The sequence below is a fragment of the Mesoplodon densirostris genome, chromosome 10, assembly GCF_025265405.1.
Source record: "Mesoplodon densirostris isolate mMesDen1 chromosome 10, mMesDen1 primary haplotype, whole genome shotgun sequence".
NCBI lineage: Eukaryota > Metazoa > Chordata > Mammalia > Artiodactyla > Ziphiidae > Mesoplodon > Mesoplodon densirostris.
In genome coordinates, this window is record NC_082670.1 from 10,625,008 (window position 1) to 10,637,690 (window position 12,683).

General features: G+C 45.8%; 1 protein-coding gene across 1 annotated transcript in view; it reads left to right on the forward strand.

Annotated features, from left to right (window-relative positions):
• Positions 1-12,683, forward strand: part of PHACTR1 (phosphatase and actin regulator 1) — a 542,166-nt gene that overhangs the window by 457,456 nt on the left and 72,027 nt on the right. Inside the window, 1 exon segment of the mRNA XM_060110072.1 lies at positions 2,004-2,210. Coding sequence (XP_059966055.1) covers positions 2,004-2,210 — 207 coding nt within the window.

The following is a 12,683-nucleotide window of genomic DNA, read 5'->3' on the forward strand; positions in this document are numbered from 1 at the left end:
TAAGGATCTCCTGGAAATGGAGATGAAAGTGACCAGTTAGTACATGCTGAGTGTAAAAATATGGAGGATGTGTCCATTTGTTTTTCTACAGTCTTTAAAAACATTTTTATAATCTGAATCTCTTTAAAGAAGGTATGTCTTGTTTTGTAATACTGATGATTTAAAATGTCTGTTTTCTAACCCTCATTTCTGTGAAGGTAAAGCTAAAGAGTCCTGTGCTTCTGTAGGGTACCTGTCTAAGTCCACCTGGTCACAAGGCCCTGGTATGCCTTTGAATTCTAATCCCAATATGCCAGTTAATAGTTATATCAATTTAGTAAATTGTACCAATTTACTATTAAAATCAATTAATGTGTTAGTTGTCTACAGTTTACCAGTGTCCTGCTGACAGATAATTTTGATGCTGTCTGTCACTCCCTCTTTGGTCCAAAGTCCTCTGAGTGGCCAATACTCACCCCCTCGCAAGGCTTGCAGAGTGGTCCTCATTAGCCAGAGGATGGCACCCTCCCGACAGCCAGTAAGGAGAGGTCCTTGCTGTCAGGAGACAAGCCTGGGGGATGGGGCCTCTGGGAATATCTGGAGTCTGGCTGGAGAGGCCACGGCCTTCCCCCACACCGTGTGCAAAGTCTGCGTCACGGAACTCAGACGGGAGGCGAGCCGGATGGTGTTTCCGAGTCAGCGCCATGCTTCACTTTGGGACCCAGCGAGTCACTGCTCCATCGGTGTGTCCAGCACTGATGATAATAGCGTCCCCTGAGACAGGGGAGAACCTGGTTCTCCTGAGGATTGTGTACAGGGCTTTGACTGCCGGAAACACTGCTACCCACAGTGGGGAGAAGGAAGAGAGCAGGGGAGGCTTTCTTCCTGTAGCCGTGATGGGGGGGGCAGATATGCATCTGAGTTGCATTTCCCTCCCCCTCCCCAAGCTGGGGAGATCGTTCCAACTAAAGCTGTAAATTGAGACTTCTTCCCAGCCTTCCCTGTGACATTGGGATCAGACGGCTGTGATTGCTGTAGTGAGATCTGTCATCCCAGGGAAGTCGTAGAGTCTCATTCTGTCATTGGCCGGGTTGCCAGCATGGTAGGAGAGCCTGTGCTATCACCCGTGACCGCTCTTAACTGGAGCCGGTCCTGGTCCCCCCGTCCTCCGCCCGCCCTGCCATGGGGGAGAGGAGGAAGCAGGCCCGAGTCAGAGCAATGAGAAATGGGCAGAATCAAACCCAGAAAACCATGCTTCTGGCGAGTGCAGGAGAAAGGCAGGTGGAAAGTGAAAAGGGTGTTGATGTGGAGCATCCTGCACCTTATCCAGGTGTATCAGAGCTGGCAGGGGCGGGAAGGTGCCCCTAAAACTGCAGAACACCCCCTGGATGCTGCTGCCCAGCTCTGATGGCCCCAAACCTGGAGGAGCAGCCGCTGCCCCAGACATGTGGGGATCACCTGCCCAGTGTCAGCCTCTAGGCTGTCCTCAGACCCGGGGAGCAGGGACACAAGGAGACCCAGCAGGCAAAAACAAGACCCCAGAATGCATTCTCTCTTCCTTCCCAGCAAAGGGCAAACAGGCCCAAAGGAAGATGCCGGCGTTTGGTGCTGGTTTGGTTCAGAAGGGGCTCCTGGTCCTTGATCCACTACACCTGCCGTCTGTCGGTTGTCACTGTGGTCCCATGAGTCACATTTTGGAGCACCCGTAGAATTTGCATTATAAACAGCAAGGTTGAAGGGATGAAGCTTTGGATGCTTTGAGGAAGTGTCCTCTTCTTTCTTCTCGCTCTTCATCCTCCAGCTCTCTCTGTTTTCTGTTTCTCCCTCCCCCATGCTTCCCCAACCCTCACCATGGCTTTATTGGATTTCTGGCGTCCTCTCTTTAACACCCCACTTGGACAGCCTGGGGCAGTCGGTGCTCTGCTGTGTCGCTAACCGTGTCCTGTGTGCCCCCCGGCTTCCGCCGGCCGCACCTGCACTGCGTTTGTGTAATGTCGCTGTGTGTCATGTGGTTGTCCCCTCAGTGTCTGAAGAGAGTCCCTCTGCCAGTGAGTCTGGAGTCCTCCTGCCCCAAGATCCTTCAGCCAAATCCGTCCTGCTCCTGCCCCCCAAAAAACCTGCTGCTTTCCCTGGAGACCATGCGGAGACCCCAGTGCAGCAGCTCTCTGTCCTCAAGCAGCCCCCTGCCCTGCCTCCCAAACCCACTGCCAGGATTGCCAGCCACTTAACAGGTGAGTCAAGATGTCTTCTGGGGACCCGCAGCCGTGCCTTCCCTTCAAGGGATCCTTTCTTGTGCTTTTTCTTTTTCTCTGGGGCCCGATGCACCTCTTTGGCAAGGTCGCTCCGTGGGACATTTGGGGGTTTCTGTGTGTGTCTTGGTACATGCCGTCGTGACCTGGGTTTGTGTGTTCGTGTCTAGAAGCATGCGATATACACCTGCCAGTCATAGGCTGAGAGGCTGCAGTCGTGTGCATTTGTGAACATGTACGTTGGCATTTATGTGGCTAAGTAAAGATTACTTGCCCATGTAGGTGAATTAGATTCACCATCAAAATCTTTGCAGAGATAAAGAGTAGCGCCTGTTCCCTTCATAATGAGTTTGCCAAAGCTTTAATTTTTTGTCTTTAAATAATTCATCTGAAGCCCAGTGTATTTCTTCTATTAAAATTTAGGTCTGTGCTGTTCTTTTTTGGGGGGGGGGCGGTGGAAAACAAAGACAGTAATTTGCAGGGTATTGTGGGAAATACCTTTAGAGAAGAGCAAGCTGAGGATGTTGTCCTAAAATAACTTTTTTAAAATTGAAGTATATTGTGTTAGTTTCAGATATACAGCAAAGTGACTCAGTTATATATTTCTTTCAGATTATAATCGGGATTAACAGATACAAACTACTATATACAAAATAGATACACGACAAGGATTTACTGTAGAGCACAGGGGACTATATTCAGTATCTTGTAATAACCTGAAGTGATTTTATATTTTCATTGTTCAAGTGTTATTTAACAAATGCACCCACAGGTATTAAATTGAGCATTTAGTGAAATTGCACTTCACCGCACATTAGCACATGAATCGGTCATGACTTTGTGATTTAAGGTTGTGGTGTAATCAGAGATTCAAGTTTTTACAATATGTTTGCTATTTTTATAAATAGTCTCTAATTGATCTCTATATACTTTTGTAAGATGGGATGGGGATGAAAGAATATTCACCTGTTTTATCATTAAAAACCTGAGGTTCAAGAAAATAAGTGACTTTTCCAGGGCTGGCAGGAATTCTGCAGTAGAGCCACAATTAGACCCTGTGTTTCCCAACTCCTAGTTCAATGAATGTTGTTTCCACTGTGGCAGGGTGTCTCTCACATGGCACTGAGTTTTATTAGGTTACAATTCAAATATAAGTTTGTGTCAAGCTCCTCTATCAATGTACACATCCATCCAAGTCAGGGTTTGTGGTTCAAAAGGGAAAATTTCCTTCTAAAGGAACCGTTCGACACATTAATAACAGTGTCCCCAAATTTAAATGCATAGAAAACCACAAAGGAAAAAAAGCCCTTGTAAGCCTCCCTCTAAGACATAACCACTGTCCATCTATCATTTATCTAATAAAAATCAAATACTGCTGTACGTTTTCTTTTATCACCTGCTTTTTGCTCTCAGGGATGACTTATGAACTGGTTCTCATGTTAGTACATATCCCACAACATGACCTTGTTAGCTACGTGGCCGGGGATCCCGATTTACATGATGGACCCCTTAAGAGGTTTGCATCTTCCTTATTGTAAAAAACGCAGCATCTCAACAGTGTGCATGTATTTTTATAAGCATCTCTGAGTTTTTCCTCACTTATTCCTGGTATGAGAATCGCTAATTCGAATTCTAGAAATGAATTATGTGTGTTTTAAGGGCTATGTACCTTTTAAGACTTAGATGCCAGATTTCCCTTGAGAAAGATTAAGTGTTGAAAAACAAACTCCTGCATATGGTACATATTTATTCAGCACATCTAACTCTAGGCGGAATTCTGTGCTAGGTATCAAAGTGGGTACAAATACATGAGGGTTCAGTGTATATGTATATGAAATATATATACGGATATGAATATATATTTTAAATATGCAAAAATAGAGCGCCAGAATAACTACTGTTGGGTGTAATACTTGCAGTTCAGCACAGTCTGATAGAAGGGTTCTAGGAGAGCCTGAAACTTGAGCCCACCCTTAAAGCATGAAGGACTTTTATAGAGAATGAGGAAAGAACATTCCAGAAAAGAAGACCTGCACAAAGGCTCAGAGGTGGCCATGCTTCGGGCCGGTGACAAGGAGGCTGAGCTGGGGTGGAGGGTCCGTCTTGGGGTGTACTGAGAGAGAGCGTTCACCAAGTAGGGCATGTGAGGATTTAGATTTTATCCCCGTGGCCCTGGAGAGCCTTCGGAGGTTTTTGAGCTGGGAAGTGGGTGGTATGATGAAAACTAGACTTTAAGGTATACTCCTGGGTCACTGTATAGAATGAACAGGAAGAGGGGAAGGTTGAAGGCCCGACGGAGAAGCTGCCAAGGCCTGCCCTGTGTCTTGTTCTCCAAAATCACTAGTTGAATTAAATCAAACAACTTGAGGCAGGGAGACACTTTAAGAGGCTGCTCCAGTTGTTGAAATAGAAGCTCAAAGCATCTGACTGCTGGCAGTGGGAAGAGAATGGACCAGTAGACAAGACATTTTAAAAGAAGAATTGGGGCTTCCCTGGTGGCGCAGTGGTTGAGGGTCCGCCTGCCGATGTGGGGGACGCAGGTTCATGCCCAAGTCCGGGAAGATCCCACATGCCGTGGAGCGGCTGGGCCCGTGAGCCATGGCCACTGTGCCTGCGCATCCGGAGCCTGTGCTCCGCAACAGGAGAGGCCACAACAGTGAGAGGCCCGCGTACCGCAAAAAAAAAAAAGAAGAAGAAGAAGAAGAATTGACAGCATTTTTTTAACGAACATTAAGTTAAATCTAATTTATCTAGTTACCCAATTAATAGACGCACATGTCACCTTCAGCCATGAGCCCAGAACTTGGGTGGCCTGGTATCCGCAGGCCTCTCTTGCTCTATTAGCCCAGTCTCTCCAGCTTCTGTTTTTCTTTCCCCAAGAGAGTGGATTTTATCTATTATCTGTACATCTCACCTCCATAGAGCTTAGGTCAAAGGGATAAAAATACATAAAAGCTGATAATCCTTACCATATTGTACCTGGTAGCCTCTTAAATATGATGAAGGCAAGACAGATACAGGGGTGTGTGGACTGCGAGTCTGTTGCTTTCCTTTGGGGGTTTAAACTCCATTAGACTTACTTAATTTTTGTTAAGTCAACAATCGGTCATAATGAATCTGCATCACCATGAGGCAGCCCCCTTAACCCTGTTCTCTTACTCATTAGAGGCACCTGAGCCATGTGAGCAGGAATTAATAAACTGAGAATTCTAGAACTCTTGAGACTTGAGAGTATTAGCATGTTCTCAGTGTCCGTTGTTTTGTTGACATTTTTGAAAGGAAACAGACAACAACTTGAAAGGCACTGAGCGTGGCTGGTAAAGAGTGACAGTGGTTACTGGTCCAGTAGATACTGGTGGAAGTGTGAGCCTGGGCTGAGGCTACCTCTGGGTGCACGATCAGGGAAAGATATGCAGAAATATCTCTGCTTTGGCATTTGCTTCCATTTGATCAGGAAAATCATAATTAACTTGGAGACTATTTGCCTTATGTGTTTTCTCTGTTCTTTAGCCGGATAGAGGGAAGCCCTCTTGCTCTCCCAAACTCCTCTTCTCTTGTCATCTTCATCCTTCTTATCTCCAACATCAGTATGCACAGCGGCCTGTATCCCAGGGTCAGGAGTTGTTGGGTGTCAGCTTCCCTTCCATTCTGGAAGGACAGTGCCCAGCAGAGCTGGTTACATAACGAATATGATCTGAGATAATGATTCTCAAAACGCATCCTTCTTGGAATAATGGCTGACCCCAGAGGAAAAGGGTAGCGGAAGCAAAAAATACTGTCTCCTACTTTTCTAAGTCTCCATCAGTCACCTCTCCAGCCATCCTGGCTCCAGGAGTCAAATGTTAAACATTGCGTGAATCATCCAGTCCTTGTGCATAAGGTACCTGTGATTAGGTACCCCACAAGTGCCATTGGAATGAAGGATAATCAACTTCTGTGATAGCTGAGCTTCACAGTCTGACAGTCACACTTGGGTAATAATGGCAGCTGCCATTTTTGGAGAAATTTACAATGTACCATTTAGTCCTATGAGGTAGATACTATTTTCTTTATTCCTTCCTTTTCATAGAGGAGGAAAATGAAATTCAGAGAAGTTAAATTACTCAGTCATGGTGACATAGCTAGTAAGTCCAGAGACAGACTCTACCCATTTTGTTTTACCCCAGAGCCCTCCTCTTAGCCATTAGTTTATACCATCTCTGCTAAGATACCTATTCTTAAAATTTGTAACAATGGAATCTCTACTAAGAGATCTCTGTTGTGAGATGCTCTAACATCTCTACTAAGATACCTCTTCTTAAAATTCATAACAATGGAATCTCTGCTAAGAGATCTAAGAGATCTCCATTGTGAGATGCTCTAACATCTCTACTAAGATACCTATCCTTAAATTCGTAACAATGGAATCATTAGTTTTCTTGGGGTTTTGTTTATTTATTTTTTGTTTTGGTTTGCTTTTCTATTTTCTCTTTGGTTTTTAATCTGTTTAAGAAATTAGAAAATCTGCTTTGTTTGTATAACTCAAAGATAAAAAAAATTGTCCAGTCTTTCGAAAATAAGTAATGTTCTTAAGGCACTCAATTATAAAGAGTTTCAAAGAACATGCTAGAAAGAGACAGTCTAAGAATCAAGAATGGGGCCGATCACATGGGAAGCACTTGACCACAGTTAGAAACCGACAGCTCAGCAAAGAAAGGGAACTCTTGCTGATCCTTAGAAACAACTCCTTCTGCTATTGTGGACGGGCCCAGGGTATAGTTACACTGTCTTTAGAACCTGAAATACAGGGAAGCTTACTGTATTAGAACTGGTTGATTGCTAGTTTCAATGTTATGAAGTATTTACAACTGCAAATTTCCCTGCCAGACAGCAGCCATGCCCCATGGTATTTTTCAGCCCCAGCACGTGTCTAATGAGAATCCCCTATGCAGAGCTTGTCAAGGTAAAACCAGTATTTCTATTTAGAGCGGTCTCTCTAGTTTTTGTTTGTTTGTTTGTTTGTTTGCTGTACGCGGGCCTCTCACTGTTGTGGCCTCTCCCGTTGCGGAGCACAGGCTCCGGATGCGCGGGCTCAGCGGCCATGGCTCATGGGCCCAACCGCTCCGCGGCATGCGGGATCCTCCCGGACCGGGGCACGAACCCGTGTCCCCTGCATCGGCAGGCGGACTCTCAACCACTGCGCCACCAGGGAAACCCTGTCTCTCTAGTTTTGAGGACAGTGTCTACAGTGGGCTGTTCTATACCCACATTCTGATCTGTAATTTCATTAGGTTTCTCTGTCCCCATTTCTTCCCAGTATATCCCACCCCACCCTTCTTGTTCTCCTCTTTCAGCTTCCTCTCCAACCCTCCAAAATCATCTAACTACTTTTGTCTCAGTCCCTGCCTTCCCTCCTGGTATTCTACTCAGAAAGTGCAAGAAAACTGATGATTAGACCATTGAGACCCTGGACCTCATCTGTGCTTTTAAACGGAAAAAATGAATCATAACCCAGAGGCCTCATAAAGAGGCTTAAGGTTCACAATCTCTTTGATAACTGATATTTTGAAGGAATGGGAAATTTCCCTGAATTTACTCTTTATACCCATTTCTCCATAGTATTCCGGTCTTGATTTTCTTTTCTCAAAATGCAGAAATTCTTTTCTTAGTGCATCGAAGGACTATCTATGGATTAAAACATGATTAAAAGGATGCTTTCTGCTCTGACATCTATGATCAAGGCAAAGATTGCAACAAAATACCTCTCTTTTTTTGGAGCTCTGTTAGGTTGGAGATTTAATTCACTTGGCACTTTTCTTTTTGCAGTGAAAACACATAATATAAAATTTACCACTTTAACCATTTTTAAATGTACGGTCAGTAATGTTATGTATAATCACATTGTACAACAGATTTCCAGAACTTTTTCATCTTGCAAAATTGAAATTCTGCCTATTAAAAACACCCCTTTCTCTTTCATCTCCCCTTGGCCCCTGGGAACCTCCATTTTACTCCTTGTTTCTGTGAATTTGACTGCTCTGGGTACCTCATACAAATGGAATCATACAGTATTTGTCTTTTTGTGACTGGCTTTTTTCACTTAGCCTAGTGTCCTTAAGGTTCGTGCATGTTGTGGCATGTGACAGGATTTCCTCCCTTTGTAAGGCCGAATGGCACTTATATTTTGTGTGTTTTTTGCACTATGAGCAAAGTGCTCTTCCAGCCCTGATGTAAGTTACAAAAAGTGTTTTCTTATCAGAGTTGTAGATGGTTGTAAGCTACAGAAAACGTTTAATGTGAAGATGTATAAACATGGTTCTAAAGAAATTCAAATAGTAAGAGATCAAATCCTTTGGGAGGAATCCGGAAAAGCACCACGGAGGAGGATGTATGTTTAAGACAGGCCATAAAGATAAGCAAAATTAGTAGGGATGGGTGAGAAACTTGCCAGGAAATGGGAAGCAGGGTTCACAGAGGCACATGCATGCAAGGCATAGCATGTTCAAGACGTAGCAGACAGCGCAGCTTGGCAGGGATGTGGGATTCCTGTAGGGAAGTCAAGAAAGATCAGGCCAGCAGTGGGTTGAGGGTTAACTGTGGAGAACCTTGAAAGCCACAACGAGGGATTTAACTTTGGAGGAGGAAGAGGGCATCTTTTGTGGACTTTTAGCAGCATTTGCTTGATTTCAACCAAGCCTGTCTCCTTGATGTTTGGATAAGATGGATGCTACTGCTGTTGGATGGATTTGCAACTGGATGGCTGAATGTAACTGGGGCTGCCCAGCGTCAACCTGAAATTGCAGAGGGCACCAGGCGGCTGCCCTTGGCTCTTCCTCTTGGACATTGTTTCAGTGTCCCAGGGGTCAGTTTCCCCGGGGGTGGGGATTTAGTCTGCCTTGTTCCCTGCTGTGTCCTTAGCTAGTGCTGTTCAGCAGCAGGACAGGAGGCCATGAGAGGCATAGAGCCCCACTGCAGAGGCATTGAAGGAGGGGCTGGATGATCATTTGCCCATGAGTTCATAGCAGGACACTTGCTTCTTTAGGAGAAGCTGTGCACATTGTTCTCCGTCTCTGAATGCTGCTGAAAATGAAATCTGATTCTCGTGGGTTCTGTGGTGTCTGAAGGAAACATGATAACCTAGGTAGAAAAGCAACTTCCCTTAAGGGTAGCAGTTAGAACACGACAGTCATCCATCGGGCAAACTTGTGGTCCAGCCTCAGGTGTCAGGGAGTACACTCGGAATTTCACGGGGATATGGGGATACCCTGCAGATGGTTAGACCAGCTACCACCATCAGTATAAATGAAAGAAATCTGAGTGTGTCCTCTGACAGTGAATAAATATCGTGCATCAGATGGATGTAGGGTTAGAGATGAACTGTAGCTGTCCTCATTTGCCTTCATAAGATTTATGGATCTAGGGACTTCCCTGGTGGTACAGTGGTTAAGAATCCACTCTAGGGACTTCCCTGGTGGTCCAGTGGTGAAGAATTCGCCTTCCAGTGCAGGGGACCTGGGTTGGATTCGTGGTCGGGGAACTAAGATTCCCACATGCCGTGGGGCAACTAAGCCTGTGCACCACAACTACTGAGCTTGCGTGCCTCAACTAGAGCCCGTGTGCCACCAACTACAGAGTCCAGGTGCTCTGGAGCCCATGTGCCACAACTACAGAGCCCACGTGCTCTGGAGCCCATGCACCACAAGTAGAGAAGAGAAAAGCCTGCATGCCACAACTAGAGAGAAGCCTGTGCGCCACAACTAGAGAGCCCACATGCTCTGGAGCCCACTCACCACAACTAGAGAAGAGAAAAATCCGCACACCACAACTAGAGAGAAGCCTGTGCACTGCAACGAAGACCCGAAGCAGCCAAAAAAATAAAATAAAGTCACATAAAACATTTTTAAAAAAGAAAAGAAAAGAATCCTCTCTAGGGCCCACATGCTGCAACTACTGAGCCCGAGTGCTGCAACTACTGAAGCCCGTGCACCTAGAGCCCGTGCTTCGCAACAAGAGAAGCCACCGCAATGAGAAGCCCACGCATCGCAAGGAAGAGTAGCCCCCGCTCGCCACAATGAAGACTCAATGCAGCCAAAAATAAATAAAAAATAAATTAAGACTTAAAAAAAAAAGATTTATGGATCTAGCTTGAACTTCTTGATACCTTCACCATGAATGTACTACCTCTTAATCGGGATATGCTCTAAGTAGTATTTCATTGTATGTGATCTAAATTTACTGCTTAAAACTTCACAGATAGATCCCCTGGTCCCCGTGTTCTGAGACCAGGCGAGCATGTGTATGTTTGCCTCCTTGACTTTGTGATTTTGATGTGACTCGCTCTCAGCTTTTGCCTGGATGCTCAAGATAGCAGTGCTCCCTGGTGGGCACTGTCCAATCCAGGCTCCTTTCCGTTGCCCATTCTGGACCTTCTTGCCTGCCTTTACACCTGTCTCGTGGAAGGCTCGGGTTCAACCACCCAGTTATCAACTGCCTGGCCATCTCCTTGCCTGGTCTCCCTCGGAGTACTAGCACTAGTCTGCATTGCTGCAAAAATAAACGATAGAACGTGTTTTGATCAATGACTTACAATTTCTAACAAAATACTGATCTTATGAACAGGTGTTTGTTCTTGGGATTATAGGGCCATCTGCAGTTTTGACTCTTTGAAAGCAGTTTCCCGACAAGGAATAAGGTGTCGTTTGACTTTTACAAAATCGAATGTAGTTGTGGCAGAGCTGACATGCCCAAGTGACCCAGTTAGCTGGTGAGCCACGCCTCCACTGCCCCGTGTCACCATCTCAGGGAGGCACTCACTTCCCTACTTGCTGTCATCTCCCCAGGTGGCCTTGGGAAGGGTCCATTTAAAAACAAAAATGAGTCTTTGTGGAAAGTGGCTCTGAAACAGTCAGGTGCTGGTGATGCGTATATGATCATGGCCCTCATTTTAGGATTCTGGAAGGTCTCAGGACACAATCCCCACAACGTCAGGTGCTTGCTGAGGTTTCTGTGCACTGGGCTGGTCAGTCAACACATTTTTGCCTTTCCAGGCATCTGGCCAAAAAAAAAAAAAAAAAGGCCAGACTACCTTAAAATCCCCAGGATGACCCAAAGTGATCGGTGGGGCTCCTATAAGCACCTTTCTTATAGCCAGGGGAATCTGATTCTGTGGTTTCGTGGTACTGGACTCTTATTTAAGTTCTAAGTACACTTCTTACAGACTCTTCATGTCCTTGGATGGATGCCTGTATCTATGAAAGGAGATCAGAGATTCTAACCCACTAGAACCAGGTGGCAAATGACTGAGAAATTCTTACAACACTTTTGTTTATTGAGACGTTAAGTGCTACTATCATTGGCAAGTGTATCTGAATCGTCTATTATAAAGTTATAAATCTTCTCCAGCTTCTACAGCTGTTGCTAACTTAAAAAGTCAGGAGAGGGGCTAGGGGTGTATTCATTTAGCCCAGACTCATTCAGTGTATAGACTACAGTCCTCTGGCACCAGTATCAACTACAGAAGTAATCGGGGGTTTTCACTTTCTTGTGTGGAGTCCTAAGCCAGAGGTGTGTCAGGTTTGGAAATAGAGCCCCCTTGGCTTTTCTGGCTCTGACGTAGTTTGGGTTTATTTTTCTTGTTCTCTGGCACTGGTTGGTTTTGCTCTTTCCACTCCATCAGCAGAGACAGTTTTATGAATATACTGCACCTCGATCAGTCTGGCTGCCAACGACTCATCCATTTCTAAGTCAGCAAGCAGAGAGCTTTGGCTGCCAAAGACTCATCCATTTCGAAGTCAGCAAGCAGAGAGCTTTGCGTGTGCCCCAGCAGGAGCAGCCACTATCGTTATAGATGCAAGAGGTAGTGTGTGTCCTCCCATAATCCGTAAATGTTGTGCATCAGAGAGAGGCAAAGTATTGTATTCAGGGAGGTGCTATCAAGGTAAAGAAGGCTTTTTTTTTCTTTCTTTCTGCGGTACACGGGCCTCTCACTGCTGTGGCCTCTCCCATTGCGGAGCACAGGCTCCGGATGCGCAGGCTCAGCAGCCATGACTCACGGGCCCAGCCGCTCCACGGCATGTGGGATCTTCCCGGACCGGGGCACCAACCCGTGTCCCCTGCATCGGCAGGCGGACCCTCAACCACTGCGCCACCAGGGAAGCCCCAACAAGGCATTTTTAATCCGTGGATTTTTAGAGGTAAAAGTACCTGGGTCCCAAGAAGCTCAGCTAAATTTCTTAGCTAATGCATCCCAGAGAATCCAGGTTTTCTGACTCCTGGTTCTGCATCCTTCTCCGCCAGCTCAGTACTGATGCAGGACTGTGTGTATCGGAACGGCACGCTGAAACCTGGACAGCCTTGCCTTTTTCCCTTTCCGCAGTGCCATGTTGCAAACATGGAAGACTTCTAGGATGGTCCCTCGGAAGCCTCTTTGCTCTGCTACTTGATTCACTTTCACCAGGTTTTTTCACCCACTTACTT